Consider the following 20,760-nt stretch of genomic DNA (forward strand, 5'->3'; position numbering starts at 1 on the left):
CCTTGTACCTTGTGGGGGGGTGGGGCTGATCTTCCCAGTGAGTGTTGCTGGCTCTTCTTCATCTCCAAAGGGTCTTAACTCTCCTCAGCCACGGTGGAGCTGCTTCCTGGCTGCTCTCTCATTCACAAATGTCTTGCAGCACAGGGGCCCTGAGGTGCCCCATTGGAGCCGCCTGCTGGGGTGGGGTGGAGGTGAGCACACCCTGCAGTGCTGCATCTGCACGTCTGCCCAGCCCTGCTGCCACAGCACCTGGGGCTGTCTCCGAGCTCCCTTCTCCTCTCTGCAGGAGAGGAGGCTTCTGCATCATCCCAAGGCTCTTCTAATGTGAATATCAACATGTAATGAGTCCCCATAGAACACAGTGTCACAGCTCACCTCTCCCGGCCAGTTGTGGAGTCGGGGAAAACAAAACACCAAGGAGGAAAATGTAGAAAATTAAGGTTAGTAGGAGACATTGAGCAGTTGGAGAATGCAGATCACTCTGCTGTAAATAATGAGTGGGGTGTGTCTTGGGGGGCCCTCAGCAATCTCTCTGGCTTGCTGGAGAGGGTGGAGAGGCATCAACTGCTTGTGCCTGTAATTGCTTCTGTTCCTTGGCATTTTCTATAGGATCACCTATGATCGTATTGACAGAGGAAAACTGGGCATGGTGCTCAAGCAGCACTTGAGGGAGGAGACAGAGATTGTTTTGGTTCTGAGTTGAGTTTTTGTAATTGTGTGAGGGTTTTGTGCTGTTTTTTTTTTTTTTTTTTTTTTGTCCCTAGTCAGTTCTGTGATCTGGTAGTTCAGATCTTAGTAAAGAAAGGACCATGTGTTTAGATACAGAATTTTCCCCATCCCTTATAGCTGTGTGGACACGAAAATGCTGCTTAGTTTTCTGCGACACCTCCTGTTCTTACCTCTATCCTGAATCATCTTGGGGATCACTCCTTGAAGAACTGGTTCAAATTCAAGATCAAGCTGACCCCTGAGAGAAGCTAGGCCAGGTCTTGAAATGGACCTAGTCATCCTTTAAAAGATCTTTTAATTTCCTCCTTACTGACAATTGTTACATAAAGCAACTGGACTGGTGATCTCTGTTATGAAGCATCTTAATGAGAATTACTTGAGTGGCAATCTGTCCACAGGTTGGTTCACTTGATTCATACCTCCTCCATCCTGTGTGCTGAGTGCCTCCTGTGCTATCCAGCATCTTTGAGCAGATAGAGTAACACTACTGCATGTCTGCCTGGTGTAGCTGGGAAACTGACTGTATTTCCAGAATTCATCTGCTGGAAGTGCTTACAGAAGCCTTTGATTTCTTTCCCAGTTGCAAGGAAAATGCAAGTAATAATAAAGACTTCTTGCAGGTGTCTGGGTGGATGATAATTTTTTACAGGGAAAGTGTTAAGAGGGCTACAGATGACGAAAGGCTTATGGAAGGAGGTACATTAATCACAAAGATACCAAAACTTCCAATTACACTTGTGTTTTATTGGGTTAAGGCAGTTACAATGCAGTATGGAGGGCACCTGCCCAGGCAAATGACACATGCTCTCCACAAGATCCTCCTCCCAAAACCCAGACAAACCAAAGCAGCAGCTAGAGCTCTGGCATGTGCTCTGGAGGCAGAGAACAATGGCCTTGGCCTCATATTAGGAAGGAAAGGAAGCCCTTCCCAGATGGAGGAGCTGTGGCATGGACACAGGCAGGAGCAGCACACAGAGTTATGCCCAAAGCTATCAAACGAGCATGGCTGACAGCACAACTAAACCAAATCCTGGCAGTGAGAGCTGAAGCCTCTGATCCAGTACAGCAAGGGGGCAAAATGGGAGAACCAAGCTGAGGCTCTCTGGCCCATGCCAGGTTTTTCTATATGAGGGGAAGAGCATTAGAATGCCCTGACATGAGACCAGCTTACGGTACATCAGGACTGTTTTTTTCATCCAGGAACTACTGGAGATGGCTTTGTAGAATACTGCTAGGAAAGGAGACCATGGCCAGGCTGTATTTGGCCAGCTCCTGGATGCTGGGATACACAGATACCATATGTGATGACAAGAGTATTGGCAAGGGGCGTCAGGGAGAGTGCTGGAGCTGATCCCAAGGCAAATGTCCCTTCTTACTGGGAAGAATGTTATGAAAGAGCTCTCCCCCAGGTATGGGCTGTAACTGGAGTTATTGCAGCAGCCAGGTGGTACAAACCCCAAATCTAGCAGTGCTCCTGTCAGGAGAGGAGCACAGGTGAAGATTGGTTCCAAGGAGATTGTGAAAAAGTTTGGAGACAAGGTGCATGCAACCAGCTGAAAAAACAGGTTTGAATCTATGGCAGCTATCAAGAGCCTGGTTCTCTTGGTGACCCCTGTAGATCATTGGGGTGTGTGGTAGTTAAGTAATGGCCAATCTATCACTGGTCCTTGGGTCAGGAGGAGAGGGGACCCTGGGGTAGTGTTGCACTTGTCATGTGAGGGAGAGCAGCCGCCTCTCTAGCTTGCAAGGAGCAGTAAAATACAAGCTGGCAGCACAAGGGAAGATTTCATTTGCAGCTAGGGTGATTTTCTCAAAGCACTTAGACTGACCCAGTTTTACAGGCAAACCTTTTGATGGAAACAACAGGAAAGTTGTTATTTCTCCATCAGTGCTCCTTTTCTAAGTTTCGTTGTCCAATTTTCACTCTTGGCTCCTGACCGAAGAGATCAGGATCCTTATCAAAGAATTCAAATTCTGTCCTCTTATTAGGACTGCTGTGCATGAGCTGGGTGCCTTCTGCAGGCTGAGGTTCCAGCTGTGGGAGGGCAAATGCACTTCCAGCACGTAGGCAGCAGAGATGAGGGATGCCATCTGCGTTTGGGTTGCGTGTGCCCTGCAAGCCTGTCAGCGCCCAGCAGCGATGCACTGTGCTGGCTGATGTGCTGCACACCCAGGGCTGTGTCCAGCACTGAGGGACTTGCTGGCTTGTCCCTGTCTTCTTCTCCCCCCACGGGGCTGCTGCAGAACCGTGCAGCCCAGTGTGGCCCCACAGTCAGCAGCAGAGGATCTTGAGGAAGGCTTTGCGGAAGTCAGTGTTGAAGGTTGTGTAGATGATGGGGTTGAGGGCACTGTTGACATACCCGAGCCAGGTGCTGGCACTGTAGAGCCCTGGAGGCACGTGGCAGGATGGGCAGTGGGCATTGAGGATGTGAATCAAGAAGAAGGGCAGCCAGCAGACTATGAATGCCCCTGGGTTTAGAGAGAGGCAGAAAACAATCCGTGAGTTTAGACCAGCAACTATTTGGAAAGGGGCCTGCAAGGGGGACCTCTCCCTCCAGCCCCTCACTATTTCTGTATTCCACAAACACTGAAGGCCACATTTATTCCTGACGTAGAGAGATTTGGCAAAAGTTTGGGCTCCTTGGGACCAGGTTTGTGAATGTATGGGGCTTCAGAAGTGGTCTGATGACAGACAAAAGCAAGTGGCCACAACTTTGAGGGAAAGCCTCAGATGCTTTAATCAGTTAGGATGAGGGCTGCTTTATTTTCCTGCTACTACTGAGTTAATGGGGGGGAACAGTGCATCTGGTGACCACAGCAGGTGACAGGGACAGCAGTGTCCCAGCTTCTCTACCCAGATGTATGAACAAGCTCCTCTGTGGCTCCTTGCCTCAGTTTCCCTTTCTGTAATCAGATTTAAGAGCTTCTGCATGTATGGAAACTTAGGATTGTTCCAGCCTTGCAATAGTAAAACAAAGGAAAAGGAAAAGCAAAGGTATTGGCTGTTGCTCCCTCTAGCAGGGCTTGTTGGCCACTGATTTTAAACACAAGGGTAACAAAACATAGTTTACTAAAACACTAACATACATGGCTCTCAACATTTGGGAGCATTATTCTAGATCCCTAAATGTTCCACTACTGTCTATCCTGAGTTTGTGAAGCAGCTTGCATTTTTTTATTAAATCTCAATATTGTATTAGGAGGTTCTGTATTAGGAGGCTCCTGGAAGTCCCAAACCATCACCCCTTGCACCCCACAGGCAGAATGGCTCTCACTCACCCAGGACAATTGCCAGCATCTGCGTAGCCTTCCTCTCCCGCAGCTGGATCAGTCGGGGCTGCTGCTGGGACAGCCTCAAGCTGCTGAGTGTACCACCATTGCTGAGCCTCCGTACCTCCACTGCTGCCTTCATGTTCCTCCTCCTCTCTTCCCACCTGCTGGTTTGGGTAGTCCCTGGTGCCTTGGTGAGGGATGCCTCATGGCAGAAGCTTCGGTACCGCTGCAGGCTGAAGACAGTGAGCAACCTCCTTTTTGTAGACATGTCCTGGCCTGTGCATTTGAGCGAGAGACAGGGGGAAAAGGTGCCTTGGCATCTGTTTGGCAAAGCTTTCCTCTCCATGTGTTCCTGCAAAAGATGATGCCACAGAGGATCTGGAAACCATCCAAACTGCTCATTGGGCCAGAGGACGATGAGGGAAGTTGTAGGAGTTATCCTTATTGCATCTTATATTATATCTATAATATGGATATTATTATATCCACTTGCATCTTATATTGCACCATGTCCTCTGCACTGACCTGGGGGTTAACCAGCAGCTGGCAACAGTTTGCCTCCATCCCACCAAGGAGAAGCATGAGAACAGTAAGAGCAGGAATACCTGCTCTGCTAACCTTCCATCTGTATTTTTGTAGTGGCCCTGCTCCCCTTAGCATCCCCACCCTTTTAATGTAGCTTTACTGTGCAAAAATGGGTAAAGGAGTGGATATGCATGATCAGGTAATTCCTTTCAAACTGTTGTGTTGGTTCCCATGGTTGCAGATATTTCATCTAGAAAGGTCAGTGGAACAAATGTTGCATGCACCATGAGTATTTTGACCTGTTAAGTCTGTCAGATGAAGAGGGTTTTTTATTTTAATAACAGATGTTAAAGCCTGTGAAGCCCTGAGAGTGAAGCTTCATAGAGCAAAAATCAATAAATGAAGACATTAAAATCAATAAATGAAGAAATTATGCAAAAAATGAAGACTTATGCATGGCTGAGAAAACCCTGCTCTGAAGAAATACTGAAGTAGGCTGTGCTCTTTTCTACTAGCCACTTCTAGAGGCTAGAGATACATAGGGAATATCCTCTTTTTAAGGGTCTGAAAAGGATTTAACTGGAGCGTCTGTGCCTCAAATATCATGGTGTATGAGCAAGGGATGGGATGAAAACATGTCATGTTCCTCCTTATGCTTTCTGTTCTGTGTTTTAACCCTTTGAGGAGAAGAGATGATGCATTCCTCTCCTTTTTGACAGCTCCTAGTGGGTTCATGTGGCTCTTACTTGGTGTGCATAACACGGTTTGGTGCTGGCGCTCTGGCTGCCCTGCCGGGTGAGGGTTCGCTTCTTTTGCCTCTGTCTGAGCACGAGGTAAATCCGGACATAGAGCAGCAGGGTCACCATGAAGGGGAGGTAGAAGGACACCAAAGAGGAGTAGATGACGAAACTAGGGTTGGATATGGAACAGACACTGGGATCCCCTGGGGAGGAGAAGAGAGAGAGAGGAGTGGCTGAGCTGATTTCAGTTTAGTACGAGGAGGCTCTGGTGTGTTGGCAAAGCGAGACAGAAGGTGGCTGGGGGCAAAGGCAGTCTAAGGAGTGCAGAGTATGCTCTGGCTTACCCAATTACCTAAGTGATGCTTAAAATGAACCCAACACAGGGCCAACAACCATTAGCAAGCATACATTTGCCTGCTTTTCTGTCCAACAGCTGTTCTCTCATGTCTATTCCCACCCTTTCTCCTATTCCTTTGACAGCGTCTGAGCTGTCTAGATGCAGTGTGCATTCACTCCTATCTGTCTGAACCAGGCAGAGGGGGGCAGCAGAATTTCCCACTCCCATCCCTTTCCTGCCTCAAGCACTGCAGAGAGGATGGATGGGGGCAGAAGCTTCTGCCTGTGACTCAGTGGGAAGGAAGGCTCCCCTGCTCCTCTGCCTCCAGGGAGACTGTGCTGCCCTAGCTAAGGGAAAGGAAAAAGACCAACCTGCTTCCAAGGTGGAGGCTAAGTTGTTTGCCCTCCTCAAAGGACTAGTTAAGGAAGCAGGCAGCCAGCTGGATAGGAAGGAGGTCTCTAACAAGCAGTGCTAATATGCAATCCTTGCTGTTTAGAAATGTGTTCTGTACACATTTCTAAGATATCCACAGGTTCAGAAGCACAGTTTCAGAGTCAAAACTGTGCTTCTGAACCTGTGGATATCGGCAAGGTGCCATTAAGTGTGTGTGTGTGTGTGCACTGTATGTGCTGCACGTTTTGCTCTGTGTGTTCAAAGTGATTGTTTGATGGGAATCTGAAGACCTGGACACCTTGATGGGCATTGATTTGGCAGTAGAGCAGGCAGGTTTGCCCTTTAGAGTGACAGTCACTGTCTACGTGAACAAATGGCAAGTTTATAGACTTGAGTACATGCGGATTGTTCTCTCCCTTCATAGTGTGGTTTTCAGTTCCTTAAAATTTCCTGTAACTTGGCAAATCTGCAGACCCATGTTAAGTGACCTGGCCATACACAGGGCAGCTCCACTGCCAACCCCTCCTGCGTGCTGTTGTTCAGGATATCACCTACCTGTAGTATTGAAGCCAAAGAGGAGAGGGCATGACACTGCAAATGCCAGCATCCAAACTATCACAATCATGAGAGAGACTCTCCTGCAGGAGCTCTGCCCAGTGCTGTACTGGTACTGAACTGGTTTCACCACTGCGGTGTATCTGCAGACCAAACCAGCTCCGGGAAGAGGAGATGGAGGAAGGAGGGAGGGAAAGGAACAGGTTTTTAAAGGGAGAAGTGAAAGCAGCACAGGGAACATGATGGTGAATGTGGTGAAGAAATAGAAGAGGAAAGTAGAGAAAATCAGATGATGGGATCAGCAATTTGTAGAAATGGTAAGTGGGGCATTGGGGGGAGGAACAGAGGAAATCAGAGTTAGCTGGCAGCAGTGCAGAGAAACGCTCAGCAGAACTCACAGCATGCAAAGCTACAAGGTTTGGGCTACCAGATGGATCAAGACACCCCAGGAAATCCCTAACCCTCAAGGCCCTAGAGTTATATGCTGTGAAAGAGCACTCTGGAGTAACCACAAACTACTAAACTCTGTCTCAGCTGCCTGGTCTGGTGTTAGCCTGACAGGCGGAGGGTTGCCTGGGGGCAGGTTGTCAAGGACCTTCAGTTGCTGGGCTGCTCCAGGAGATGCTGCCCCAGCAGGGCAAGGATTTGGAAGCTACAGGAGTCTCATCTTTAGGAGAGCCTGGGGACTGTGTCTTGCAGACAGCCAAACTGAAATGGGGATACAGATTCCCATGGAGGAACACCAGACCAAAGCAGCACTGAGAGCTGCCTTGCATTATTATCCTTGAACTACACATTACAAAGGTACAGCATGCAGTATTTTTCCCTTCTCTCATTCCTTGGTCCCAGTAGGATCACATGTGACAAGGTTTTGGCTCCCAGCCCTCAGCATTGCTTAAAATAGGCTCAGTTTTAAAATGCAGAAAACCAGAGCAAAGCTCAAGATTACAGAGCAATAATCTTCATCTCTGTCTGTAAATATGGCAGGATTTTGTTTATTAAAGCTTCATGAGTGAGATCTCCAGAAGGAGAAACCCTATTTGACACTCACTGGGAGCTGGATGACCAATTGTGGTTCATGCCTTTAAGAAGCCTGAGGATATGGTTGACTATCTGCTGGGGATGTTTTATTGCTTGTGTCTCCTTGCCCTCCAGTGCAGGCCTCTTCTTGCAGAGCCACATCAACAGCAGTAGTGGCAGGGACAGACCTCAGGGGTTTGTTGTCCTGAGGACACTCATGCTGTCTGTGCTCACCCCACTTCTTTGTCCCTGCCCCACTGGGGCACAGGGCTGACCCTCATATCCAGGCTGTCCCCCTGGATGCTGCTGTGTCTTACCTGTCAATGCTGATGGCACAGAGGTTCAGAATGCTGGCTGTGCACATCATTACATCCATGGTGACGAAGATATCGCAACAGATACGGCTGAACGTCCAGACCCCTCCGGTCACCTGCACCAGTGACACAAAACTGTCAGCTTTGCTCTGCACCAGGTCCTGACAAGTTATGTGTGAGAAGCTGCTCTCCTCCAAGTATCTCAGCAGCTTGGAGGAGCTCCACAGTGATGGGCAGAGGGAAACTGAGGCACCAGTGTTGTGTGCAAGATAACACAGCAGTAGGTCGTGGAGAAGGAGCCTCACTTTAATTTCAATCCTTTATGTGCTCTTACAGAGGGAGGCAGGTAGAAGAAACAGCAGCTATCCCTTCTCTCAAGGCCTAGCATGAAAAACTGATTTAAATTTGCTATCACTGTATTTATCCTTTGATTAATGATTATCTGAGAAAATCTAAGGGCTGAAAGTCTTTCTCAGCTTAGCTGCCAGAGTGCTCTTGCAGGCAGCGAGCTGGAAAAGTGCTGCAAATTTTTTGCATTTATGTATGAAACTGAGATCTGAGACTGAGGCTTCTCAAAAACCTTATTTGAATTCTTATCTCAGTTACAGATTTTGATTATTAGATCTGAGTGAGAACTCACAAGCTACTCAGATAAAGGAGTTTGAGTTGCTACCAAGCTGTTCTGGTTGTTTTGAATTTTTAATCTGAAGTGTGTGGTTGTGAAAGCTCAGCCGCAGCCTAAGCTCAGTCTTAGCAATGGAGAGAAGTGGGTTTTGGAGCAGGCACTGAGTTCTTGACAACAGCCTTTTTGATTGACAAGCATGTTCCAAGCACTGTGTGGCCCTGCTGTCCTTGGGATTGGGATGACAGCCTGATTCTGAGGGAGGTGGTCTGCCTCAGTGCCCACTCCTTGTAGGAGATGGAGGGCAGGCTGTCTCCTTGTTCAGCTGCAAACAAACCCAGTCCTGTGCTGAATGGGGGAGTAGGAGAGAAAAAAGGGGGAAAGTCCATGCTTGGGAGAGAGCCTGGATTTTAGCCTTCAGCCCTGTAGATCCTGCTGTTTCATCTGGGTCCTGGGAAGCAATCAGAAACTGCCACTAGTTTCTGGTTTCTCTCCTCACATTTAGACAACATCTGGAATATTGCACCTGATTTTGAGGCATGAGTAGAAGAAAAACATTGATTAACAGGAGTGAGTCCAGTGGAGAGCCACCAAAACAATCCACAGGGGCCGGGGCAGCTGTGAGGATCAGCTGAGGGAGCAGGACTTTTTCAGTCTGGAAAAGAGATGGCTTTGAGGGGTGGGAGACTAACAGCCCTCTGGTGCCTAGTGGGAGGCTATTGAAAAGGTTGAAGAAGATGGAGCTGGGTTTTTCACAGCAGTGACAGCAGTAGTGCGGTGGGAGGACAAGAGGCAACAGGAATGAGCTGGAAGAAAGGTGCAAACTGGTTATGAAGGTTACTTTTCTGACTGGGACAGTGGTACAGTGGAGCAAGTTGCTTGGTAAGTCTGTGTAAGATCCATCCTAGGAGCTCTTCAAAACCCATTCAAAAAATAAGTATCCCAGACCATACTGGAGAAGGTACCACAAGTAAGTTTGGCTTCTCAGGCAGTGGGTCAGCACTGCAAGTGTTGGTGCCTAGGAAGGATGCAGCCCCCTGCAGAGAAAAGCACTTGTACAAACACAAAATTCAGTCTGTGAGAATTGTTTAAGAAATAATCCCGAGAAATGTAAATGATTTGATAGTGGCAGCATTCCCACACATGGGCACAGAAACTTGCTGCGGTGAGCTGTGTCTTTTGGGTGTTCTCTGCTGGACCCAGCTGCTACATTTCAGAAATCAGGTATTGAATGAGTCAGTCTTCTATTAGACCCTCTGATCCTGAATGAATACAGGGGAGGGAAATGGGAATTGGCTTGCAGAATGCAGAAGGGAACTGTGCTTTCTTCTCCAGTTCTCTTGATAATGGAGGTGCTCCTTTGTTTTCTTATAAAAAAGTAAGTAAAGGGGAAAAAGTCAAACCAAAACTATTGAGCTTTTCTACACAGATGAGCTACAAGACATGCAGTCTGAAGGCTGTCCATCTGAGATTAGGGACCTTAACAGGTAGGTTCAGCTTCCTAAGAAACACTACACTGGTTTTACGTTAGTTTCAGATTTTGAGATCTGCTTGACCACCTCAAAATATATTAAAAAATTGCTGGAAGCCTTTGCAGTGGGACCCAGTAAGGGATATTTCTGCAGTTTGAGGTAAAAAGCAATGCAGTTTCTTTATGAGCTGTGGAGTCTGAAGAAAATTTCACCAAGCCAGTGGCAGGTGTTCACATGAAAGCCAGCTGCTGCTAACCCAGCAGATGAACAAGCACTTAACTGAGGGAGTTTCCAAGGCCCTGACCATGTTAAAATGCTGAGGTCAAGAATGTGAACCATTAAAACTGAAGAAGGTGCTGGTGGGGATGGCTCAGAAGTGAGGCCTCTCAGGATGATGCTATCACATCACACCACCTGCATACTAGACTGCAGCTTGTGTAAGAGGATGCTTGACAGATCAAAATGTTTGGGCTTAAAACCTATTCTCACTTCCACCTGCCACTTCTGAAATGGGGAGTAGCTCTGCTGGAGTTGGTGAAATAGTTAATATTTACCTGTGGGGTATTTGAACCCAGAATTTATTCCAGAATTTACCAGTGAAGAAAAGCCTTTTTATTATATGCCTTGTTCAACATTTTAAAAATTCTATTTCTGATCTTCCTTTTATTGCTCTCTTCTAATCATCTTTGCTACAACAGCTAGAACCTGCTCGTCTGCATTCCTGGTTTTCATGTGCTGGCAGGGTACTTCTTCTTTATCCCTCTGGTGCTTTTTGTCCAGGAATCTCAAAGGGTATCCCAGGTATTAACTGAATGAATCCTCATATCACCTGGTGAGGTGGATGGTCAAATATTAATCTCTTACAGCTGATGAGAGCAAACTACAGAGAGATGAGCTGATACAATCTCTCATTACCACTCAGTGATTATGCAGCAGAAGTGTCCAGGGTGAAATCTGGCTCTATCAAACACAGGGCTCAAGATCCCTATAGACTATTCAGGTCAGGTTTTCACCTAATCTTCCTTGATGACCAGTCTGCTTTATCTACAAAATTGTGGTGTTATTATTTTAACTTCCAAACTCTATAAGAAGCTTTCCAGTTAATGAATGCCCAATGATTATTTTTTTAAACTTATGCTTATCCACCAGTCTCCTGAATTCTTAAAATAAACAACAGAATCTCCACAATTCAGATACGAATGGTGATGCTGCATTGAGGAGCACATGGATGGGAAAGTAGGAAGCCAAGTTGCATCAGGAAATGGCAGGCATGAAAGTAGTGGTGCATCTAAGCAGGCTCCCTGAAGGGTTTTGTTCTTGAGAGCTGATGCCTGGGGCTGCTGCCGGCTCCTGCAGCTGTGAGATGGCTGCTCATGGGTTTGCACAGTGGCAGTACAGAGAGCACTCGTGGTCAGCACTGCTGAGCTGCAGTAACTCAGCTCTGTCCTCCCTCTGACACCAGTCCAGCAGAGCTCCTGGAGCTCACAGAGCAGCTTAGGTCTCACTGCTCCTGTGTGAGAGATAAGATGAGGGACAGTGTGACTCCCACACAGTCTCAGCAGACTAGACCTCAGTGACAACCTTCTCCTGAAGCTTTCTTCCCCTTTGGAGGTAGAATTGGATGTTGTGAGAAGCCTGAGGAGGGCGTTCCCAGCCATGCTGCTGCATGTCCTCCTCCATCTATGCAATGACTACATGGCATGATGGTGTTTAATGCCCTCAAACTCCAGTGGAGAGGATACCCTGATGCCACTGTGCTGGAAACCTTGGTGAGCTTCAGCAGTCACAGCACCAGGGATCAGTAAAGAAGAGGGCAGCAATACTGGTGTGCCAGACCTACATGTTGGCCCCCAGAAGATTGCTAGACACTGTTAAACAGCACTTCTGAGCCAGAAACCTCCTTGAGATGAGGATTTTGAGGCTATAAAATGTTCCTGTTGCTGCTCTGTCACAGCCTTCCCAAAAGATTTCTCAGAAAGAGACAGTTCTGGTTTGCATGATTGATAAAATAACACATTTCATGGCCACTGATGACTCTAAAAATGGAGTGTAAAGCACAAACTTCACAAGCAGCATTTAAATCTGAGGCATTTATCCACCTTAAGCTTTTCCATAAATAAGGGCCAGTTCTGAAGTCTGGTTTGGCAAACCTTCAGTAGATGAATAGGTATTCTACACAGTTTTAGGGACTGAATGATTTTTTGGCAATTTCCAGGCTCATGGTGTATTGAAGCATAATGCCATTTCTGCTTCATTGATGGCATTGCTGATCCATGAACAGCAGCAAATATTGAAAAACTTGGGGGCTTTTTGGACTGTTTTTTAAATCTTAGTCTTTCTGGAGTCCTACAGCCCAGTTTTATAGGAAGTCCTGTGCAATGCTAGGATTGGTAGTTTGGTTTGGGATGCGTATGAGTTCTTTTCTTTGTTGTCTGGATGACTCTTGCATCAGCTGCTTTGATTATCCAAGCTCCTCAGACGGAAATTAGTCTTGAATGGGTCTACAAACACAACTAGGAAATGGACCTACTGTTGTGCTCACAAATCATGGCCAAGGCTTTTTATGGGGCAGAGGCTGCTCCACAGATGTGCCTCAGTCCCACCCTGTCCAGAGCAAGAGTGAGTGCCAAGTATTTTCTAAAGCAAAGCATAATGTGATTTCATTAAGGATTGGAATGCACTTGAGCTGATAGACTATTCCAGTCTCAAATAAAACTTGACTTTTAATAATATTTTTTAGTTGCAATCAAACTGAAGAGTCTAACTCTATCTTTCTGGGATGGCTTCCCACACACACACACACACACACACACTCTTATACCTTTTTTTTAATAACTCCATGCAGCACACCCAAGCAGTACACAGCCTGCAGGACACCTCCAGGGCTGCTCCCCACAGATCAGTCTAAATGCTGCTACAGCCTTCATTAGGAACATGACCACGCATGCAGTGGTGTGGTTAAATTCTGCTGATCATTCCTGAGAGGTACTCACCTCCAAGTACACCACCCATGGCATCACCAAAGTAGCCACCAGCAAATCTGCCACTGCCAGGCTCACCACAAGGTAGTTGGTCGTGGTTTGCAAGGTGCGTTCCCTCATCACAGCCAGGCAGACCAGCACGTTCCCAAAGATGATGGCCAGAATCAAGATGCAGTAGCAGAGGGCATAGTAGGCGTGTGAATGGGGCAGCTCAGGCTCTGTGGTGCTGTTTGCCCCACAGGGAATGGGATCTGTTGCGTTAGGATGGCTGCCGGCTCTGGTGAAGAGGGCCATGGGGCTGCCACTGCAAAGAGAAAGAAAGGATTGAAAATCAGAGCTCTGCAATGACTGTGGAAAACAGAACTCCCTGTGGGTACTGGTACGATTTTTATACTTTCTGTATGAATTCTTCTCCAAGCCAATCAGAAAGGTATTTTTTCTGCTCATATACAGGCAGAGCTTTGCTTAAAGACTTCCTTGGCCTGTTCTGTTCTTCACTGAATCTAAGCCAAGAGAAGAATGCAAGATTTCACCTCCTGTGTGCATGTGAAAGATGGATCTTACCAACCAATGTAGCTGTATGGAAAGTGGGCAATGGTTTTGAGAAACACCACAGTGTAAGTCAGCTGGGCAAGAGTGCAGCCTGAAAGACAACAATTTGAAATGATGAGCAAGACCCATCACAGCTACCCAAACATACTAGGGCTTGGCCAAAATTTGGAACTTATATATTTTCTTCTGGGAAGTATCCTCTTCTTTCTCTCATCAAAAAATGCCTTCAATAAGTTCACACACTCAAGTGCTTGGCAGACTGGCAGCAAGCTCCACCTCCAGAATTCCTCTTTTCCTGTAGCATGTCCCAACCCCTGCCTGCCTTGTAAAGGGTTGACTGCTGGTGCTGTTCCCATTCCATCCATACGGTGCTCTGTGTTTTCCATGCCTGGCCAGAAGATATGCTTCTTGTGCTGAAAAGCAAACCAGCTTGATGTTTGGGATGAAATAATGGGAGGATGCTTGCAGGGTGCTCTGCATTTCTTTTTCTTACAATAGATTTAAGTCTGTTCTCAGTAACCTACCCTTTCTTGATTTAAGAGGAAGATCTTTTTTCCAGAAATATGAAAGCTGCTGTACCGAGGTTGTTCCATGACATTTAATGGCTTGTATCTTTTTTTTTCCTTTGCTACTGCTCCTGTTGCTGAACTCATCATCAGTATGACAGGTATGAAAAGCAAGGACAAAACATTGCAATAGCAGTGGTGTAAATATTACTCTGTTTCACCTCACCCCTTGAATAGCAGCATCTGTGATGCACAGCTGTGCAATGGGTATAAATTGCTCCAACCCCTTGGCATAAACTCATCCTTAAAAGTGTTGCTACTTTCCCCTGATGATTTGTAGCTGGGAGAGGACAAGGGTTGAATGAGATGGAAACTGACCTTCCCCATGTCCTGTAAACACAGATCCCTCAGAACAGGGGTGAAACAATCTCTTATGGCTTGTGCTTGTCTCTATCTTTCTTCTGCCTGACCCTGACAAAGAAGTTAAGCTTTCCACTGGATCACGAAGATCTCTTGTAGCATGAGTGCTGCTGCTGGGTCCAGGACTGTTCATAAAACAGTTGAGCTGCAGCCACCCAAAGACAGGATTCATTTTACTGTGTCCCTTGCACAGACACAGTTCCCACTCTGGGAATTCTGTATTGTCTGGAGCCAGGAAAGGCTGGTATTGTAGTGCAGGAAAAAGCAGCTGCCTAGGTGATAAGTATGGCCAGAACAGGGAATAAACAAAACATCACCAATAATATACATAACCAGAAGGCGTAAGGCATCCCAACACACAGTTTGGCTGTGGGTTTCCTGTCTTGTCTTCTGTTTCTTATATTCACAAGCACTACTTTTGACTCTCACCCCAAAGTCAGTCTTCCCTACTGAGATCCCTCCCAGCCCTGCCAGGTCCCTCATTCCTGGACTATGTCAATCCCCCCCCCCAACCCCCCCAGCCCCCCCCCCCCCCCCAGTCCTGCTCACTCCACACCTGGCACCTGGCCAGGGTGCTGCCAATCCAGGCACGTACCAGTGTACCTGGATACCCTCACAGAGCGGTGGCAGGACACCCACCACCCCGGGTAACGGGGTGACAACCTGCCATGAGGACAAGGGTCTCACCCGTGGGGAAGAGCAGAGGGAGGGGAAAGGGGGGGAAAGGGACGCTCCTCCCGTGTATCTCCGCTTCGGAGGGGTCCGGGTGCCTGTCCCGGCCCGCACGGCAGATCCGGGTGCGGGAAAGGGTTCGAGGTCCGAGCGGGGGGTCCAGATGTGGCGGTGGCTTTGTGTTCGTCTCCAGCCGCGGGCGCTGCTCTGCTCCCGCTGTTCCGCGGCTCCCGCACCCGAGGGGCAGCGGGAGCTGCGCCCCTCCCCGTGGTGCCCCGGGCCCGGCTGCCGTGTGCCCCGGCAATGCCTCGGGGGCCGGGGGCTGGGGAAAACCGGGCAGGGAGGGAGGCGGGGAGCTGCGGGAAAAGGGACTGCCGGCGCCGGGCGGGAGGGGAGCGGGAGGCAGCAGCCAGGACTTACCCCCGGCCCGTCGGGCCGTGCCGCCACCGAGCAGAGCTCGGTCCCGGTCCAGGTCTCCGGTCCCGCTGACTCCCGGCCCGACCCGCTGCCTCCCGCCGCCTTCCCGGCGCGGAGCCGCGGGGCGGGACCGGGCTGGCCACCTCCTCCCGCCCGCCCCCTGCCCCAGGACCCCGCGGTGCCCGGCCAGGGGCAGCGGGGCCGGGGCCGCGCTCGCCGTGCCCGCCTCAGGTGCCCGGGAGGTTGCCCTTCTGCCCAAGGGGTCGCGGAAGGCGTCCGGCGCCGGGGTCCGCAGCCAAGGGCGTGCTTGACTGAGGGATGGAGCTGCTCCTGCCTGGAGGCGAAGCGGGGAGCTGGGGCCCCGGGGCGCCGGTGCTGCGGCCGAGCGCGGGGAGATGCCTCGGCCGGAGCTGCTTGCCCAGCACACAGAAAGTTGTCACTTAAAAAAAAAAAAAAAAGCAAAAATAAAAAACCAAACAGTTGAAAAAAATTATCAAAGCAGAGATGATTTTAAGAAGGGGGAGGTTTAAAAAAGATATATCTTTAAATAAACTACCCTAAATCTGGCATGAAGGAGTGCTGATAAGCGAGGAGGAAGTTGGAAAGGAGACTAATATTGGGAATCATCCTTCTCCAGGGACCACTGCCAGTAGGCACAGCACGAATGGCCAGGGCACAGCTACAAACCCTGCCACATCTCTGCGATGTGGCTTCCCTTGAGGTCTGAGATCGAGTCCTCTGAGGCATAGTTCTCCTCAGACTGTGGTCACTGGGGTACGAGTGATGCCAGTGGATCTTCTCTCTTGAGGTTGGGTTGTGCCCACCACCCACTCTGGCACAGCAAATGGGGCTTGCAGGGAGTTGTCAGGAGGGTACAGGAAGCTCAGCAGCAGGGCTGAAGTTCCCCTTCGCTGCACGTAGGACCTGTGGCCCTAGCAGGAGGAGGCAAAGTGCCCTTCCTCTTTATGCACCCACAAGTCAGAGTGGCCACAGGCTGGCTTGTATGTGGGCAAGGAAAAGAGGAGATCCTGTGGAGAGCAGAGCTTATCTACCTATTTTTAAGAATTTACTTCAAAATGATGTGTTGGGACTTGGCCTTCCTGGACCATGTCTCCTGCCTGCAGCTTTGCAGGCTAAGCTCTTTGTGGGTGAGTGGTACGAGGGAGAGGTGCTGTAGAAAGCCCTCATACCCATCAGGTGCGAGGGGTGAGAGTACCATCTTTTGCCTGGCTGGTGATGGTGAAAATGCCCCTACAGGCTTTGATGGGACTAATCAGCACCACTGCCTTTACCCAAGGCTGTGACTGCCCTATGGCTGTGGATGGCACTGGAGGTGTGTGATGAGTCACTGCCCAGTCCGTAGGGCACATGTGATCTGCTGGAGGATATAGCTGCAAGGCTTCGAGACCAAATGACCCATGAAGGGCTCTCCAGCCCCTTCATTCCCTTGGGAGCCCCCAAACAGTGTGACATGGACTACATTTACCGTGCTTACATTATATTTGTACAGTCGAACTTCTGCTGCCAGCTGAACCATACTGCTCTCTTTTGGGGAAATGCACTCACTGGCGGTGTCAGGGGCAGTCCAGGAAGGGGGGAAGTCCTCCTACCCATGTCCAGCAGAGGCTTTTTGGCTGTGATCTTGCAAAGAGTCCAACACAGCCACACTTGTGTGGTTAAAGCTGGAGAGGAAAGCACACACCGTGATGCTCATCCTGACTGGCGAGGGCTCTGCGAGTCACAGGCTGGGTGCAGATGCCCAGTGAGCATCACTCCTCACAGGGGGGCTGACAGAGAGATGGAGGCATTTTAACTTCATTTTAGCAGTTTTTAAATGCAGTTTGTTTGTGGGCAATTCCCAAAGGAGTGTGGCTGGCGAAGTGCTCACACTGGCTCTAGGGTGATGGTTACTGCAGTTACTGCTGCCAGCTGTTTGATGTAGCAGCTAACCACAGATTGATAAAGAGACACTGCCTGGCCCTCCTAGAAGGTAAGGGAGATGCAGCAGGGGGAACCCACTGCTATAACCACAAGATCACCATTGTTTTGCCTCACATTTTTATCTTCCAGTGCTGAAACTTTCCCTTTGCCTTGCCTTGTGTGTGTCACTGGATCCCCTAGTGGTGTCTCCCTTGTGAAACTTGTTTCTTGCTTTTAATTATTTTTATCTAATTTTTTAATATTACTCTGACTCCAGGAAGAAAAAAAAATCATAGACTCACAAAATCATAGACTGGTTTGGGTTGGAGAGACCTTAACACTCAATCTTCAAGATCAACAATCTTGAACACTTCCAGGGATGGGTCATTCACAGCTTTCCTGGGCAACCTGTTCCAGTTCCTTACAATATCTTCCTAATATCTTATCTAAACCTACCCTCTTTCAGTGTAAAGCCATTCCTCCTTGTCCTGTCACTAGGTGCCCTTGTAAAAAGTCTGTCCCCATCTCCCTTGTAGGCCCCTTTAGACATTGGAAGGCTTCTACAAGGTGTTCATGGAAGCTTCTCTTGTCCAAATATAATTCTCCAAAAATAATCTAGTTGCAAATGCTTCTATTCTATTGAAGTTCATTATCCTAAGTACTCCCTTCCCACCTCCTTCCTGGAATGGCTTCCTTCACACCCCCTTGTCTGGTTTTCCAAAGACTGGAAGCTCTTTGGGGAAGGGACTGAATGACTTTCTTGTGTCTGCTTTGCAGTAGAGGTTTTGTGGAGCAAGATAATAATCTTTGCGATCATTTAATTTAGACTAGATTGCACCACACACAGAGGCAAGGCTGAATTAAATTTGCATAAGCAATCTAGATTGTGATATTTTCAGTGGGTTTTATTAACAGTACAACTTCTTTAATACAGTAGTTAGTGCAATGTCTCTCTCATAAAATTCTCTCCTCCCTACCCCAAAATCAAGTGTGTGGTGTATATTTGCCCTTGTTAAACATTGGACATGTTGCAGGCCTTGGTTGTCACATCATGGTATCACTGGAGCAAGGCAGAGAAACAGATCAGTAGTAAGTTGTTAGAACTTCAGAATAAAAGAATATGCCAACAGGCATTGCTGAAACTCCTGGTTTCCCCACCCCTTCCCAGGCTTTCTGTCCCATGTGCAGAAAGGGGAGAGGTGCCATAGTTCCCAAACCTGATTAATTCCCAGCCTGTTTCTTTGCACTCACCTCCAAGAGCAATTCCTTAATTCTCCTTTTCAGTCCTATGTGCCTTCCAGCTCTTTGATGAAAATTTCAAATAACTTGGATAAATGCCAGTGTTCCCTCTCAATATTTCCCCACCTCCTTGGCTGTCAGTCCTGACGTTCCTCTGTGCTGTTTGTCCAGTGAGGGTTTGTGCACTCCTGTTCCCTTGTGCATCTCTCCAGCCTGTGTTCGTGTTTCTTCCTTTGGTTTCCAGCCACAGTCTCAGCATCCTGTCCAGTCCCCAAACTTGTCTGTCCTTCCCTACTAATGCTGATTCCCCAGTTCCTCACTCTTCACTTTGCCATCTCTGGCTGGGTTGCCGTGCCCTCCACTCCTGCAGCTTAAAGGATTGTTTGCAAATTGTATTTATTGTGATTTCACACCAGAGTTGCTGTCACTACAGCCAGTATTTGAGGTGCAGTGTCTAAAATGTGCCACTCAGGTGGAATAAATCCTCCATCCTACTTCCTGCAAGCCAGGATACCCTCATGACAGTATTGTTAAAATACTCTGTATCCATGGGGTTTTTGAATACCTGACTGCATAAAGCCCTAATTTGACATCATGGCTGACCCTGTTTGGAGCAGGATGCTGGACTAGACACCTCCTGGGTACTCTTGCCAAGCTGAGTTATCCTACACTGACATGAAAATAACCTTACCTGCTGGATGTGAAATAAACAGAACCTTTTTGGCTGGCATGACCTGCAAACTTTCAACAAAATTTTAATTCATACCCATACCATCTAAGCAGGATATGCCTGCTTGGCCTCAGTAGCTTTACATTTTTTACAAAACTCACCTGTTTTCACAGTGGTGGCCAAAATGGAACTCAGTCAGCTTCAGGATTATGTGTGCACAGCAGCTTGCAGCATCAGTAGAGACTCCTCGGAGAAGCTACCACAGCTCATGTCAGTTAAGGTTCATATGAGATTCACATCCTGCTGGTACTGATTCCCTTCTGCCCAGCCTTTACCTTCCCTGTCCCCTCTGCCAGCAGTATGGAAAAAGGTGGCACATCCCAAACCTGCACAGCCCACAGAGATGTGGGTTTGGTCCACAGGGAGTTTTTTGCCATGCAAATCACATCTGCAATGGATTTTATACAGCAAAACATTATGACTCCAAGGGTGGGTGGCAGCATAATAACTCTCTCATCTGCTGATTAGGTATTGGACTGGGACTTTCAGGTCCAAGTACTCCTTCTGCTTTACCTCAGGCATGATCTGGTTTAGAGGAGCTCTCTCTATGTGGCAGAATTGTGACTTCAGGCACTGTATCCCATAAAGCAGGCTGACTGGATAAAGCCAGCATCCTGCCAAATTCCTCTCTAAAATACCTGTTTTGGTTCTGTTTTGCTTTAATTAAATTTTGGTCATGTTAGAACACAAGTTTTGCACTATGTCACTGGAAGGATGGATCCTGTCACTGTTTTCTTCTGCATCAGTATTGGGCAATTGCTGCTGCTCATGAGGAGAGGGGTTTTTAAATGATGAGGGCAACTTTTGCAGGGATATCTGACAGAGGAAGGGCTGTGGAAGAGGCCAGAGGATCATAATATCATACCTCAGCTTGTGGTGTCTCCCCACAATCTTCACCATGCCCCGGGAGTCCGAGGGGCTCATCTAGATGAAGCAGTTTCAGGAGATAAGAGAGAAAAAATATCAATGTGAGAAAAAGGGCATCAATTTTCAAAAGTGCCCTTATGATTTTTGGAGTAACCCATTCATATTTTCATGCCAAGAAGCCATGTGGAGCAGCAGGGCTGTCATTATCTCTGTCCCTCCTTCCTTTCCCAGAAAATGATCCTGTCTGCTCTGTGAGGAACTGTGCTGCTGGGGGTCTTGCTGTCCCCTCTTGTGAGGCACAGCCCTTCAGTAGCTGGAGTTGTTAAGTCATTCATCAAGGTGTCCCTACATCTCAGACAGGCTGGTTATGGTTCAGCGCCTGCCACAGACACCTCTGGGAGCAGGGAGGGGGGTGTTTTCCTTCTGCATGGGACAGCTCTGCACTACTGGAAGGGAGTAAAGCGCCTGGAGGCAAG

The 20,760-nt window shown here is 48.2% G+C and overlaps 1 protein-coding gene across 1 annotated transcript; it reads right to left on the minus strand.

Moving 5' to 3' along the window:
- Positions 1-1,452: 1,452 nt before the first annotated feature.
- Positions 1,453-15,639, minus strand: DRD3 (dopamine receptor D3). Its single transcript, XM_066569204.1, has 7 exons — positions 15,532-15,639; positions 12,974-13,265; positions 7,890-8,002; positions 6,553-6,695; positions 5,274-5,470; positions 4,009-4,354; positions 1,453-3,198 (listed from the first exon to the last, which is right to left on the minus strand). The coding sequence occupies exons 2-7, from the start codon at positions 13,253-13,255 to the stop codon at positions 3,002-3,004; spliced, it is 1,278 nt and encodes a 425-aa protein (XP_066425301.1). The 5' UTR covers positions 13,256-13,265; positions 15,532-15,639; the 3' UTR covers positions 1,453-3,001.
- Positions 15,640-20,760: the final 5,121 nt, after the last annotated feature.

The sequence above is a fragment of the Molothrus aeneus genome, chromosome 2 (genome assembly GCF_037042795.1).
Source record: "Molothrus aeneus isolate 106 chromosome 2, BPBGC_Maene_1.0, whole genome shotgun sequence".
Lineage (NCBI taxonomy): Eukaryota > Metazoa > Chordata > Aves > Passeriformes > Icteridae > Molothrus > Molothrus aeneus.

What these genes read in the sequence shown, in the direction of transcription:
- DRD3 (XM_066569204.1), bottom strand. Translation starts at nt 13,255, where the DNA reads ATGGCCCTCTTCACCAGAGCCGGCAGCCATCCTAACGCAACAGATCCC. An exon ending in TGTGCCATCAGCATTGACAG is followed by an intron (nt 6,696 to 7,889) that starts GTAAGACACAGC and finishes TTTGGTCTGCAG; the next exon opens with ATACACCGCAGTGGTGAAAC. An exon ending in AACCGTGTTATGCACACCAA is followed by an intron (nt 4,355 to 5,273) that starts GTAAGAGCCACA and finishes CATCTTTTGCAG; the next exon opens with GAACACATGGAGAGGAAAGC.